At 46.7% G+C, this 15,191-nt stretch overlaps 1 protein-coding gene across 2 annotated transcripts in view; it reads left to right on the top strand.

Moving 5' to 3' along the window:
• The window catches only part of LOC142814548 (mothers against decapentaplegic homolog 3-like), a 64,315-nt gene that overhangs the window by 26,099 nt on the left and 23,025 nt on the right, over positions 1 to 15,191 (top strand). For both annotated transcript variants that reach the window (XM_075893409.1, XM_075893408.1), the window contains exons 6-7: positions 5,444 to 5,656; positions 14,703 to 14,840. In XM_075893409.1, coding sequence (XP_075749524.1) covers positions 5,444 to 5,656; positions 14,703 to 14,840 — 351 coding nt within the window. The remainder of the gene's footprint in view (positions 1 to 5,443; positions 5,657 to 14,702; positions 14,841 to 15,191) is intronic.

Below are 15,191 nucleotides of genomic sequence, written 5' to 3'. Positions count from 1 at the left end.
CGGGAAACTTTTGAAACTCTGCTCGTACTTGACTGATTCTAGAAACTTTGAGGCAGTAAATTTCTGAGGCGACAAGCACATTTACTGGTGCCATGGCTAATTGAAAAAGTGTTGCAGGGCCTCTTTGAAAAACATGTTATCCTCAAATCAATTCATTTTATTAAGCTTGTTATGACAGCATATATAATCCAACTATATTAAATTTTAAAACGTTAAGTATGTTATCACTCGCATCCTACCTAAACTACTACTCAAGGTTGTTTAGACTTCTTTTGAACAAAAAGAAAGAAAAAAATGGCATTTGCGTTGAGCCCCTATTTCGATTCAAAAGAAATATTGTGCAGTTTAGTTAGGTCATAATAAATATTACTTTTCTTTTATATGTCATACATATCATTCGAATTCGACTTCAAATTATTCGATCAAAATCGCTATTCACTTCGAATTCGCTTCGAACTTAAAATTCACTATTTGCACAAGCCTACAAGACAACCATCATCAACTGAAGTAATCAGTGATGTGTGTCTGCACACGTTTGCCTTCCAGCGAGTCGATGAACTTTGCATGCAGTTTGCAAATCATTTCTACTTCGGCTTCAGCATTCTCCTGGCACGAGAAGTAGCGCGCGGTTATATCCTGCGCCGACAATGCTTCAGTATCACTTCACTAGGCGGAGAAAGGGGCACTTTATTGCTGTCGCCAGAATCCTCGCCGCTGCGGGCTAAAGGGTCCTCAGATGTCTCCACTTGAGGGCACTCAGATTCAATTATTTCTGCATCAGTGATGATGCCAGAAGTATGAACACGGCTGTGCACCTGCACATCACTTTCAAATGCCGTGCCGTCCGGTAGAACAGTGCTGAAGTTGTCAGCAGTGCAGACTAAATAGTCTGAAGAAATCTGCATCTCCTCTTCATCACCATTAGCCGCGAGTTCAACAAAACCACACTTCTTACAACTATTGGCAATGGTCTCCTGCGTAATCGAGCTCTAAAAATTAGTAAGGATGTGTGTTGCGCGAAGGAGATCGATAGAATAGGTTTCCTCGCTGTATAGACACAACAGCATTCTTTCCAGAATATTTGCTTGTTTATTCATGATGCTTCAAAGGTCCCACATGGTAGATTACATGAGGGGTGGATAAAAAAAAAAAAAAAAAAAAAACTGGCGGGTCAGGATATGTTTCACGACTTGAGAGAAAAACTTCGACGGCAGCCGTGAATTGAGAAATGCTAGTGATGCAGGCGAAATGTGAAGGAAGGGCATTCCTTTCTCTGGCAGTATGCATTAAAGACTAATGGTTCTGTGTGCACTTGGCTGATACGCAGCATTTCAGTGCAAGTGTCCAGAGAAACAATGTGCAGGAATAGTTTGGTTGCTTGAAGGCAGCGAATGGAAAAAACCTAAACAATAAGATTAGATGATCAGTCTTGCGACAAGAAGAAAGTGAGGGGAGGCATAGCTGATATGTTAGGGCTTGTGTGCTTATTCTGTAGGAATAATCCGAAAGAGTGAACCTGGCAGCACGGTTGTGGACCGATTCAAGGGAGTTAGTTATATTAACTTCGCGGTTGTTATAGATTGAAGCATATTCTACTTTTGATCGGATCAACTTTGTATACGCAAGTAATTCGACTAAGTTAGGGCGTAGGCAACCTAATAAGCGATTGCAGGAATTGGTTAGTTGGTGTATATGATTGGTCCAGGACAGATCGCTGCACAAATCTTTTACCTGAACTGACAATGCACAGTATGCGAGCCTCCAGCATTTCGCCACATGAAAACCCTATCATCATAGCTGTGATCGAACCCGCGTGTTCTAATGGCGAATTCTACGGGTAGATTCGGAGCAGCCCCCGAAATCCTGGAGCGAGCACTCGGATTGCGCCAAGCCAGATCTGCAAGTAGAACACGCGCCCGTAGGCCCTGCCAGAAGTTGTTCACACATATGTCGCTAAACCAGTACCAAAAACTTCCTCGACATAGCAAGTTATCTTCGGTCATAGTGCTGACGCCGAGACTTCGGCCGTGCACACGGTGGGAAAGCACATACGGCTCGTCGTTCTCGCTACTGCTAGCAAAACTAGTGCTCTCGCTTTCGCTCAATGTGAGAAGCGAACCAGCAGCCACTCGTCCAGCAGCATCAAACAATGCCAATTTAGGAATGTAAAAGTGTGCACACGGCACCGCCTCAAAAAAAAAAAAAATGAAGGCAACATCGCTGCTTGACTGTACCGGAAATGACTGCAACGAATTCTCGGAAGTTCCAGTGAAATCAGTCTCTGCTAGACGGAGCACACTGAACGCTCTGTCACGGAGTGGGTTGCTCCTAATGTGACAGTGGAAAACGCGAACTTGCTCCAAATTTCCCATCGGAATACAGATTCTCGGCCGTGGAGCTGAGCACCGTGACCACTGGAGTGCTACTGAGCAATCGCGAACAGCAGCGAGCATGTGACGCGCACGACTGCTCGAACACGCTTGGCACACCAATAACATAAGCACGTGCGCAATGACCACGAAAGCTAACTCCCAGAAAATGGAAACAATTTACTGGTGTATTAATAATGATGATAGGGCTGTCTGAAAAAGAAAAGTTTTGCCATTTCGCTAGCTAAGGAAGATCAGACATGGTCTCCGAAACCGGAAGGTTCTGCACGCTTCTAATCTTGGAGGTCACACAATTAGCCACTGCAAGCCAAACTCTGCCAAGCCAACAAAAAATCTAACATGGTGGCTTTCAAAACTGAGCGATACAGCTTGAAACAAACAATTTAGTCCGGTAAATCGAACTTTGGAACATGAATTCGTCCGAAAGATCTGTCACGAAAATGCATTTGTGCGTGCACCTGTGGTGCATTTGTGAAGTCCGAAATATCCAACCAGTCAGAATTTTTTGGAGTCTTAAATATTCATCGGCGACTGTACATGTTGGCAGCCAACATTTCCAATGATCTTTTCAAAATACAGTAAAAAGTTTGTTCGTTTGGCCCCCTTGTAATTTCAAATTCGAGATGATGTGGACTTGCTCCGTGGTCCTAGTAAGCATATGCATCGTTCAATGGCGTCGAACTCAATAATTTGATTAAATTTGTCTATGGCTCTGACAATTTGATGAGGTTCAAAGCATCAAGTGCCGTAAATGTGCAACACTAATGAGTGAAATGGTCTTTTCATCCAACAAAATCGAAGCAGCATAGTCCTGATTGCTGTCATTAGCGCAAATGGTATGTTAACAGCAGAAGGGCCAGAGTGTTTTTTGACTATTTGCATTTGTGTCATTGCATTGGTCATGAGCCTTCATAAAACCATTGTCAACATGTGCTGTGCTGTTGCGTTGTTGCAAGCAAGGATTCAATGTCTTTGCCAAACGTATTTACTCGTGTAATGAACGCACTCGCATATGAAACGCACCGCCAACTTTAGTCGTCAAAATCTGCATTTTTTTCCCCCGCATAATAAATGCACCCCTCTTATTCGTCCACTGCATTCCCGCTAACAGACACCTGGCGCCTCCTTGCCCGTTGGATATCTTTCGTTTTTTATTATTATGCCGACACCCTTCAGCCACCTTGGCTTGCTCCCACCCCTCAGCCCCCTTCACCTGCTGCTGTGCGCCACATTGCTCTTCTATCTGCGCACGGCACGTCCCCTGTATTTTTTTTATTATCTGTGTGCTACAGCGGTGTTCATGAACGTTGCTTGTGTAGAGACATCGCAGCTGATAAGCGCACAGAGAGTGAAGACCATGAAACTGCACGCACCAAATGACAGTCGTTTCCTGCAAACACGGCACTTCAGGACCCAAGCATGTGCCCGTGATTTTTGAGTGACGATAGGTTTTGCTGTCGCCATGGCTGTTGCATAAGGCCATTTGTCACCGTTGCGTCGCAGGTTTAAAAACAAATCGCTTGTCGCCTAAAGAAGATTGTGATGATTTCTGCAACATGGTAGCACCCCCACTTCTCGCTTTGGTTCATGCTTGTTATTTCATACTTGTTATCTGCACGTACTTCAAAGAACGCAAACCATAGGCTACCTTTTCTACAGTAACTTCTCATGTGAACAGTGAGGCGACAGCCGTATTTTGTCGTTAGTCGTTATCCACGGTTTGTTTTGTTGCTTCGGTGACAGCTTCTGCTATGTCAATGGCGTCGTCGCGGTTGTCGTGTGAGGTTGCCACGAAGTTGGCAAAGTGGGTTTAACGTCATAGCACACATTTTTTGGCGCCCCTGAATATCGCAGCTGATACCACTGTTGTGATGAAACGATTGTGAAAAAAGAAAGCCGCAAAGCGCTTCAGTGCAGTGTGCGGGCAGCTCAGGGACAGCTTGCAGAAGAAAACGCCTTCAACCACTGTAGATGAGTGAAGTGCGACAAAGTTGTTTCCAAACAGCGGACACGTATGCCAATTGCGAAAGACTAAGCGACCTAACTTCGTTTTTTTCTTTCATTATCACATTTTTTGTTCATCCTGGAAATGTTATCATAAAATTTGCCCTGCATAATAAATGCACCCCCAACTTTGCTCCCATTTTTATTAAAAAAAAGTGTGTTCGTTGCATGAGTAAATACGGTTGTTTCATTTTTGTTAATTAAGTGCATGTGGACTGTGTGGGCACTACTAATGATCATGTCGATAGTGACCATGGATTCGTCTGAAGCGGAGGGTCTGTTACGTAACAGTCTTCCATCAGTCTGCAAGCATGCCAACGGCAGACTTTGGGTTAACAGCGTAGCTTTACCCACTGTCCGAGCATACCACCATTACAGTGCCTAGCAGGCACTATAGCACCATGAGGCTGTGTCCACAGGTTTGACTGAGCTACGGCTGGCAACGAATTGGGTGTGCGCTAGATTGTGACATTGGCGGTTTCAAGGGTGCAGCAGCCGTAGCACAGTGCTGCTGCCACACCTGCGATGCAAGTATGGTGGGTTCGAGTGTACGAAACAACCAAAATGAAGTCGTCGATAGTGCCTTCGAAGCTGCGGTTAGCGGTAACAAGTCCAGAAAATCTAATGGCGAAAGCTATGAACGTCCGAAATTTTAGGCTTTTCAATACAATGTTTCTATAGAAAACGATAGGGAACTTGACCCTGCCATGTATGAGTTCGGGAAATTGGGCAAGTTTGGAATTTCCAACATTCGGGAAATCAGACGTCGACTGTATTAGATAACTGCTTTCACGGCTTAGCACCCCTCTACTGCAGTGAAACCAACTTTACATGGAGTTAAATGCGATTATTGCAGACTATTATACACCTAGTAGTTCCTTTCGAATATTTTGAAATTTTCAGTAATTTAATGTTTCGTGGAAGAGAATTTGAGTATAGTAATATTTATTCAAATATTCGCTCAAGCCTAATGGACAGTATGAATTTTCAGACATACCATTGCAAGTGTCTTGTGTTGAGGAAGAATTCTCCTTGCTGCTGTTTTGCAGAAGTCCAGCCGGTGACGTACACAGAGCCGGCTTTCTGGTGCTCCATCTCGTACTACGAGCTCAACACACGGGTCGGGGAGACGTTCCACGCTTCGCAGCCCTCTCTCACTGTTGACGGCTTCACGGACCCCTCAAGCTCAGAGCGGTTCTGCCTAGGCCTCCTGTCCAACGTCAACCGCAACTCGGTTGTTGAGCAGACCCGTAAACACATTGGTGAGTGCGGTGTGATTCACTCTATTTTCGCGACCTTGTGGTTTACGCGTGAACTTTGTCGAGCCAAAAATGTTTGAGAAGTAAGTGTGCTCTTTGTGAATAGACAGTTGAAACTGAGTGGGGCGACCCTAGTGTTCTAAAAAAAAATTTTGTTTATTATCATATTCAAATGAAATTTTCAAGCAATGTATATCTTTTAACCTGCTATGAAGATATATGCAATCCATTTTCTTTTATCTCAAGTAGTTTTAGAGATATTGAATAAATAATGAATAGTTGGATTGCCCAAATATTCTGCAATTTAATCATTGAATATTCTAGAACACTTTATATGGGCATAATCTAGAATAATCAAGGATCAGAACTATACTATCACTATAATTTTAGCTCTATTTTTATAAAAGTTATTGCCATATGTAATGTAATGGTTGGGAACATGAGAATTTTCATGAGATTTATCAGCACACTAAAATATTTTCTTGACTAAATATAACTTTCAGTAGTCTTATTGTGTATAGGAACTCAAAAGCTGTCAATTGCTACAAGAATCGTTGGAATCTGATCACTAGATCAAAAGATACTGTGGGCAACAGTATAGCTCATAGGCAAAAAACTGATTTTGAGAAAATGCAAAAAGAAGTTTGATGACTTGATATAGGTTTAATTCTTGCCAAAAAAGCAACAGATGAAAGTCCTTTTTGATCTAGAAGCCACCAGGCACATAATCACTATCACTCTTTCACACGCCTCTTTTTTATGGCATTCTTGAAGTCTTCTGCTCTGGTATGCTTTTTGTCACATGCCGCTAGCCGCTGCTGGTCCTTTTCCAAACATTTTTCAACATCTGTGTTGCCTTAGTTCAAATGCAGCTCCTTCAAAATGGCCTCAGAAGCACGTTTCTTTCGAGCATTGAACCGAGCAACCGCTTCCGCAACAGCAGTTTCGACTGTGAAGAGCGAGGCGTGCTTGATTTTCGGTACAAGCGACCAGATCATTGAATGGCGGCTCTCATTCGAGTTTTGCCTCTTTGGCAGCGCTCCAACAGCTTTCGATCTGAGAGGCGAGTGTACACTCGAAGGAGCGCTTCTGCAACATATTCTGGGAGGTTGTACCGATGCTTAGGAGGAGCCTGCTGCCTTGACACTGCCTTGTTGTGTGTACACCATGAGTCTTTTCCCTTTGGGCACCGTGAATGTTGTGGCTTTGCATCAGTAGAAGTCACATGATAGTAAGTTGCAAGGACAGCATTCTCCATCTCATTGATGTTTCCCTGGTGTGCCTTGAGTGCCCAACCATAATAATTTGTAAGATTCGTTACAAGCTCAGCAGTGAGCTTTCTGCCACCGTGGCTTGGCCGACCTTCCCCCTTGCTCTTCTGCAGGAGGTGTCTCAGTGCAGCACCCATCCTTTTATGTATATGATTTACACAATCCTCCTTTTTGATAGCCACGAAGCCATACACTTGCTCCTCCTGAAGGCTCTTGTAAGCGCGGCTATCGCCATCGCACAACATCGTTGTGTAGCGGAATCCATGCTTTTCGAGGGACCGTCGAAACAGAATTTTGGCAGCCTCCACCTCCATCTGGCCAGGCTTTGAAGAGTTTTTTTGGGCACTATGCCGAGTTTGCCACTCACTGTATCGAGGGTCATCATCGTTGGGGCAATCTCGCAACCCAAACAGAAGTTCGAGAGAACTTTGAAGTCCAACACATAGCCCGAAAACAGTTCTATTACAGTTCCCTCACAAATGTGTGACAAGTGGCCACGAGTGAGCCAAGTCTCGTAGAAACTGCGATATTGCCGGGGTTCCCGAAATTAAGTTTAGAATAGATGGCCTTCACAGCTGTTGCGCACTCGCTCATAATACCCGCGGATGCGTTCATGTGGCAGGGTTAATCTTGGTTTTCTTGTAGTCTTGGTACGTTTTGTTGTGCATTCCACCACGAGACACATTCAGGGCCGAAAAAATGTCGTTTTAGTGCGGTCTGCCCACTGCCCGTGCTCATAACTGCACGAGCCGCAAGCACATTTACTTCGAAAGGATTGCAGGTCACATTCCCCCTGCTCTCGGCGAGCTCCATCCGGCGCTGACATCTCCGCAGACGGCACAATTCACCACTACAGTTAAGCCTCGTTATAACGAAATTGGAGGGCCACCGCTATTCGCTCGTTATAACCAACATTTCGTTATAGCCGTAGCGGGCATTTACTGCAAATGTTATGCACTGTACTTACCCCAAAAAAATAGCGGGCGAAATAGCATCCCGCCGCACGGTGGTATGCAACAAAATAACCGCATTCCCAAATAAAAAGGAAAAAGTCATGCACCTGTTTTAATGCACTTCAAAATACACAGCTTGCATTTCAGGCAGACTTAGCTGCAAAGAAGTCCGTAATTGGACGTTGATGCACCTTTCTGATGCGAACGATGGCTGCGGCCGCAATGTTCAAGCCATCTTCGCCGCCCTCGTGAGCGCCGAAGTAGCGGCGCAGTACGTCCACCGCGTCTAATGCCTCCGACGCCGTCGGCACGTTTGTCTCCTGTTCATCGACAGAGTCATCGTCACTGGTTTTGTTACGATCACTGAAAGGGCACACAATATCGTCATCCAGGAGCTGCTCCGTTGCCACCACTTTCGAGCCCGCACTCACATAGTCGCAAAATGACTCGCTGTCAGGCACGACACCGGCGTCACGAAGTGCCGTCCATGATGCAGCGACTTCGTCTGATGTGGCAAAACCGTCCGGCACAGTGGGCTCGTCTGATGGCTCATCGCTGGCGTCTGGTGCGGCGGCAAATGAGGCGTGTCAAAAGCAGTTTGCGATCGTGGTCGCCGTCACACTCATCCACGCCGCCTGAAGCATTTCGAGCGCAGCGTACAAGTCAACATCGGTGTCTCGCTTTATCCTCATGTTGAGCAGGAGCTTGTCTATCACACGCTTGCGGTAACCTGCCATCAGCGACATAATCACGATTTGGTCAAGCGGCTGTATTTTTGCTGTGCAGTTGGCAGGAAGGAACAGCAGCTTGATGTTTTGAAGCACGGTAGCGGTATGGTGGGCGGTGCAGTTATCTAAAACAAGGCACACCTTGCGGTTTGCCTTTGCCAGTTTCTCGTCGCATTCGCAAAGCCATTTTGAAAAAATCTTCCTTGTCATCCAGGCTTTGCAATTGGCTACGTACTTGACTGGGGGCTGCCTCTTCCCCTTAAAGCAGCGAGGGGATGCACTTTTGCCAATTACGAAAATTAGCAGCTTCTCAGAGTGGGTCATGTTTGCACAAAGTAGCGCAGTGATCCGCAGCTTACTTTGTTTGCCGCCATGGCACGGCTCGCCTTTGAGTGCTAACGTCTTGTGCGGCAACATCTTGAAAAAGAGAGCGGTTTCGTCCGCGTTAAAAATATCCTTCGCGCTGTATTTTTCTAGCAGCCGCACGATGTTTTCTTTCACCCACTTGGTAGCCTCTGCTTCGTCGACAGTATGCGATTCGCCGCAGACCGCTCTCCCGACAACGTCGTGGCGCTCCTTGAAGCGTTGGAGCCAACCCGAACTTGCTACGAAGTTGTCATAGCCCATGATGCAGGCAAAGTCTCTCGCTCTTCTTTGCAGCAAGGCGCCGCTCACCGGCAGATTCACGGCCTGCGTGTCCAAGAACCATTTAAAAGCGGCCCTTTCGACAGCTTCAAAGGCAGGTGCCCTCATCCTCTTAGTGCTTCCTTTCACGCCACGTGCAACAGCGTCGATGATGGACTCCTGCTTGCTCAAGATGATTGACAGTGTGCTCGTCGATACGCCAAAGTCTCTTGCCACGTTGCCTTTCTTGGTCCCCGATTCAATGGCTCTTATCATAGCCGCCTTCTGATCTAGCGTTATGCGCTTTCGCTTCCCACCTGGCGCATTCATGTTGCTGGAATCACGAGCGCAGCACGATGAAAGATAAGGCGGAAGCGGTCGAAAAAGAAAAGAAACGCGCACGCAAAAGCAACGCGGCTCACGTCGGCGAGCGACAACACTTGCAGAGCAAGTGACTGTGAAGAGGAAGGGGCAGAAGGGGGCGCTCTTTTACGCTGCCCTCTAGGAACCGATTACTCAAGGGGAAGGGGGTATGTGAGATTAGAAAGCGCACCTCAGCGCCATGAGAAAAGGGAGAGGGAGAATATAAAGAAGACGCAAAAGAAAAGGGCGAGACGTTCGCGGAGCTGCGGAGCGCTCCGCTGTCGGTGGTATCCAAGCGGCGCACGTGCAGCGACCTCTCCTCCGGACAACAACGCGTGCCGTCTGCTTTGCGCGGTTGCTGGAGGGCGCGTGGCGGGAGTTTTGAACTGCTAAATACAGTTCTCGCGTTGCGCGCCGTCTCAAATTCGCATTGTGCACTGTCGTGACATCGGCTCAAAATTTTACTTCCTAACAAAATTTGTTCGTTATATCCCATAACAGGCAAATTTTGCCTCGTTAAAATGAGGTTTTGAATATATTGGTTTCTATGGGGACTTTCAAGGGGAATTAGGATTTGCTCGTTATATCCATTATTTCGTTATAGCCCGTCTTGTTATAACGAGGTTTAACTGTATTCTAACTGCCACTCCTTACTCACGGTCGCCCCGTGAAACGTTCAATGGGCCAGAGCAGAATTCGCATTTCGTGCACTGAAGCGGTAGGCTTAGCAGCATGAACTCTGTGCCGGACCCCGCCGCTTCCGGGGAATCTCCATTAAGCGACCACTTTCGGCAGATAGCTGATAACAAAGACAGCTTCTGTCGTCTCTCTTCCGCGCGATGCTCAATCACTTTTTAAATGCGAAGCATTTCTTAGCGAACTTTGGCTACTTTGAGCGTATCTATCTATCTATCTATCTATCTATATATCTAGCCGCCTACGACTTTCAGCTCTCCAGGCCGTTTTGATTATGGAGGCCAAACTTGGTATGGCATAACATAACTGTACGAAGAACATATTTGACTAGTCATAACATGAAAATTATGACATGTGTGTCATGACTGTCATGATTTACGTTTCATGGTCCTGCAGCTCTTGCAGTGGTTTCGTTCACATGGCATGTTGCAAAACGTATGGTATGACATGATTGCATGACGAACACATGTGACATACCCTAACATGAAAATTATGACGTGTGTGTCATGTAACAACATGACTACATGCCAAGCTCATGATGCGCTCGTGACCGTTTCGATAGCGTCACATATACCAAATTTTGTATTACGGTACGTGAATGGATGTCAAAGGTATGCGACTGCTGCAAACATGATAATCATGAGACGCTGTGTCATGTAACAACATGAGTACACGCCACGCTCATGATGCGCTGGCGGCCGTTTCGCTAGCTTCACTTATACAAAATTTGGTATTACGGGACGTGATTGCATGACGAAAGTGAGATACTGGAGCAAATATGATAAACATGATATGCGTCTCATGTAACAACATGACGACATGCTGCGCTCATGATGCGCTCACGGCCATTTCGCTAACTTCACATGTACCGAACTCAGTGTTACGCGACGCGAACGGATGACATAGGTAAATGACATATCAAAACATGATAATCACGACATGTGTGTCATGTAACAACATGACTACATGCCACACTTACGATGCGTTCACAGCCGTTTTGGGAGCTTCACACATGCTAAATTTGGTATTGCGTGACATCAATCGATGACGAAGGTATGTATCTGGTGCAAACAAGATACTGTATTTACTCGCATACTCCTCGCACTTTTTTAGCTGGGAAACCGATGCAAAGTTGGGGGGTGCGAGAATTACACGGGCAAAACTTTCCACGAAAACGTACTGAGCGAAAAAGAAAACGAAGTGGTCGGAAATCGGGATTCTCACACCAGCAACTAACAGCAAGCTTTAAGAAGTACTAATTAGAACTTACCTCAGCAATAAAAGCAGAGGTTCAACACGAGGCATAATTTATTTGAGACACAAAAAGTGGAAGCAAATGGTTGAGGATTAGAATACCATACGCAAAGCTTGTGGGCGTTGCAGGCGTAGCCGTAGCGTTCGTCGCTCAACAGGAGCCCTGAAACGGTAATGGTGCATTCAGACGACGGACCGAATCCGGCTTTGTCGTGGACGCGGACGGCTAATCCGCGGATGATCCGCCTGCAGAGGCATCCACACGACGGATGGTGTCCTAGGAGAAAACAGCCGGATTACCCTCGACAGCAGGTTCGCCGCTCACCTGCGCCCGCTGAAAGCAGACCGGTTTGAGAGTATTCAACATGGATGCCCGCAAGAGGCGACGCTTGACTGCCATGTCTGTCGCGTGGTGACAAATGAACGAGGAGTGTTATTCTGTCAGGAGAAAAGGGAGTTGCTGGCAGAATGTTCTTTCAACTACACTGTTCCCCACTTGTAGAACTTCTGAACGCATCTCCCATACTTTTTTAAAAGCGGAACGTCGCCGGTTGCAGAAGTTAGAATATTTCACCATCATGACGGCTAATAATCTCGCGTGTCAAATGACGGCGGCGACATTTCCTGAACCACCAAAAGTGATTTCTGCGTGTTTAATCACCTGAGTGAGAACAAAGCCCCCGAAAACTAAGTAAACCATGCTCAAGCGTAGATGATGCCGACCAGTCATGCAGCTGTCCGCGAGCCATGGAGGACATGCCGAGAGTATACGAAAAGTGTACTGGTTGCAGAAACCCTGAGCTAATCCGCTGAAGTATGGGCTTTCTCCCGCCAGAATCCCGATGTGAGAAACAGGTTGGGTTCATCCATTCGCGAGCCGTGCGGACGAGTCGCGGACGAGGGAAACCGCTGATGTGAGGTCACGTGACACGCTGTTCGTCCCGCCACATCCGGATACGGTCCGTCGTCTGAATGCACTATAAGCGTAGGATGTCAGTATTGGGCTGATGGCTACTTAACAGAATCGTCTGCAGTTTCCTTCTTAAGAAATAAAGTTTACTATCAATCCCAGTTTAAGGCACACGGCAGGCCCAACGCGTCTTGGTGGCTTTCAGCTGCCATCACCAGTAGCGAACACAGAACTCGAAGACTCCAAAGGGCCTACTGGCGGCCTTGTTGCCGTTGTTTAGTGCATGATCTATCACTTACAACTTGGAAGCAGTCGTGTAGCTTCAGTATCGCCCCATAACGTGACGAGATTACCGACACCATACAGAACACGCCGCAATGCGCACTGGCCACTTCGGCTTGGCTTGCATTGGATTGAATTTTCGTGCAAGGGTACGCTTGATGCTGGTTTGAACGAGCAGACGACATTATTGGGGCAGTTTTCGAGGGTGCGATAATTACTCGAGGAAAAAAAGAAATCATATTTTTGTTGGGAGATGTGGGGGGTGCAAGAATTAGGCGAGCGCGAGGATTACGCGAGTAAATACGGTAATCATAAAGTGTGTGTCATGTGAGAACATGACTACATGCCCCAGTCAAGACGCCAATAAATTTCGACGTGACGCGGTGCATGTGCTCGCCGGCATTCCTTTTGTTGTGTCACGCTGGCGTTGCCACGCCAGGCGCCTGTCCTGCCATATACTCGCAGGCGTGCTGCGCTAAGTTGCTTTGATGCATGCGCGTTTCAGCGCGTGCTGCGTCACTCCATCACGAAAAGAGGGAGGCGCAGCGTTGTCTGAGTAATACATCGGCACGAAATGCCGCATGTCGCATTTCGCGCCAGTTGCCGTCAGGCCGCGCCGGCGCCCTGGTGTCGAACTATAAGTGCTCGTGTTTTGCTAACGTAGCGTCGCTGTGCTCAGCAGGCGCGTGCGTCAACGCTACATTGCAGTATATTGGGCCCTTCATGATGCGCTCGTGACCGTTTTGCTAGCTCCATATATACCAAATTTGATGTTACGTGACGTCAATAGATCACGAAATCTATGACTGGTGCAAACATGATAATCTTGACACGCTTGTCATGTAAGAGCATGACAACATACCACGCTCACAGTGCTCGCGGGCATTTCGCTAGCTCCACATATACTAAATTTGGTATCACGTGACGTGAATACTTGACGAAGGTGGACGACACATAGAAACATAATAATCATCACACGGAAGTCACGTACGGCATCTTTTACCTCCACCTCGTAATATCAATCTTTCTCATTTGTGCTTCGCATATCATTGATTCTCACTGCATGTGGGATCTGCCGATTTTTTTCAGCGTCACAAAATGTGTATCGACGCGTGTTGTCCTCGTGTCGTCGGCCACAGGCATCGCTTGCGTGGCTGCAGCTTCAATGAATATCGTACATCCACAGGCGCATGTCGCGGAACTTGTGTCGCCCGCGAGCCATCGTCGCGTCTGACCAATTTGTGACATGGAGTTGCGCATTGTCGGGCGCAGTCGGGCAGACTAAATTTTCGGTCGTCCAATCGGAGAGCAGGATTTGCCCCACGTGGTACAAACGTGCCAATGCCGTGCGAGTATTCCCTCCTTTTCAGTGGCGTGTAGCTCCACAGTTGCCAGACTTAGAGTTGTTTTCTCGCTAAAACCGGTTTGCAGAAGAAGTTGGCTTTCGAATGATCCCAAAATCACCGCGCTGCGGCTAACGGTTACCGCAGACGACGGCATTGAATTTGCCCGTTTTCGGGGGGCGTTTTCTAGCAAGAGTTGTCATGAAAATCTCTTTAGATCGCAATAACAAAATAAATAATAATCAGAACGCGTTAATATTCCAGCAATATATTCTTTTGGGCATCCAGATTTTGATAAAAAATTATTTTGAAAAATCTATTTTTTTGCAATTTTTTGCTCTAAAAGACTTGTGTCTCCCTTTAAGCCATGGCTGCCACCCCTGGCAATTTTGTGCAGTGGGTATGGCAGTTTGAAGGGGGCATTTGTGCAGCTGGAACCTAACACAAATAAAAACCAAGAAGTGCATCCAAGAAGGGACACAGAAACTAAGAAGGGACGCAGAGAGTTAAAGACCTGTGGGTGAGCTCAAAAGACTACTGTTCTTCCCATGATGCTGGAGATCTGAGAAACCTGATGAAGCATTCACGACTGTTGGTTAATTGACACTTGGATTTTTTTTTCCAGGTCGTGGTGTGCGCTTGTACTACATAGGTGGGGAGGTGTTTGCAGAGTGCCTGAGCGATAGCAGCATCTTTGTGCAAAGCCCCAACTGCAACCAGCGGTACGGATGGCACCCTGCTACGGTGTGCAAGATACCTCCAGGTGAACCCTCACATTCCTGACTGCTAGATTTATTCTACTTTCTGAGCATGGGGTGTTGTGGTGGTGCTCAAGTGGACATTATTGTACTTACTCGCATAATAGGTGCATCCTGAGCTTGGTCACGAAAAATTAGTTGTTTTTTTTTATTCGTGCATAATAGGCACACCCCGAACTTGGCCGCGATCAGTAATTCTGCACCGAATTTAGCATGTGCATAGTTGCGATTTGATGCCCTTTTAGGTTAACTGAAGCGAGCAAATGAAAAAGAAAGAAGACCGAGGGAGCGCGCTGCGTGGGCTCATGGAGTGTAGACGAAGGGCAGTTGCCGGGCGTTGAAGTAACCGATGAGTA

Source organism: Rhipicephalus microplus, chromosome 4, assembly GCF_043290135.1.
Source record: "Rhipicephalus microplus isolate Deutch F79 chromosome 4, USDA_Rmic, whole genome shotgun sequence".
Classification (NCBI taxonomy): Eukaryota; Metazoa; Arthropoda; class Arachnida; order Ixodida; family Ixodidae; genus Rhipicephalus; species Rhipicephalus microplus.
This window is presented reverse-complemented; position numbering and strand designations above follow the sequence as displayed.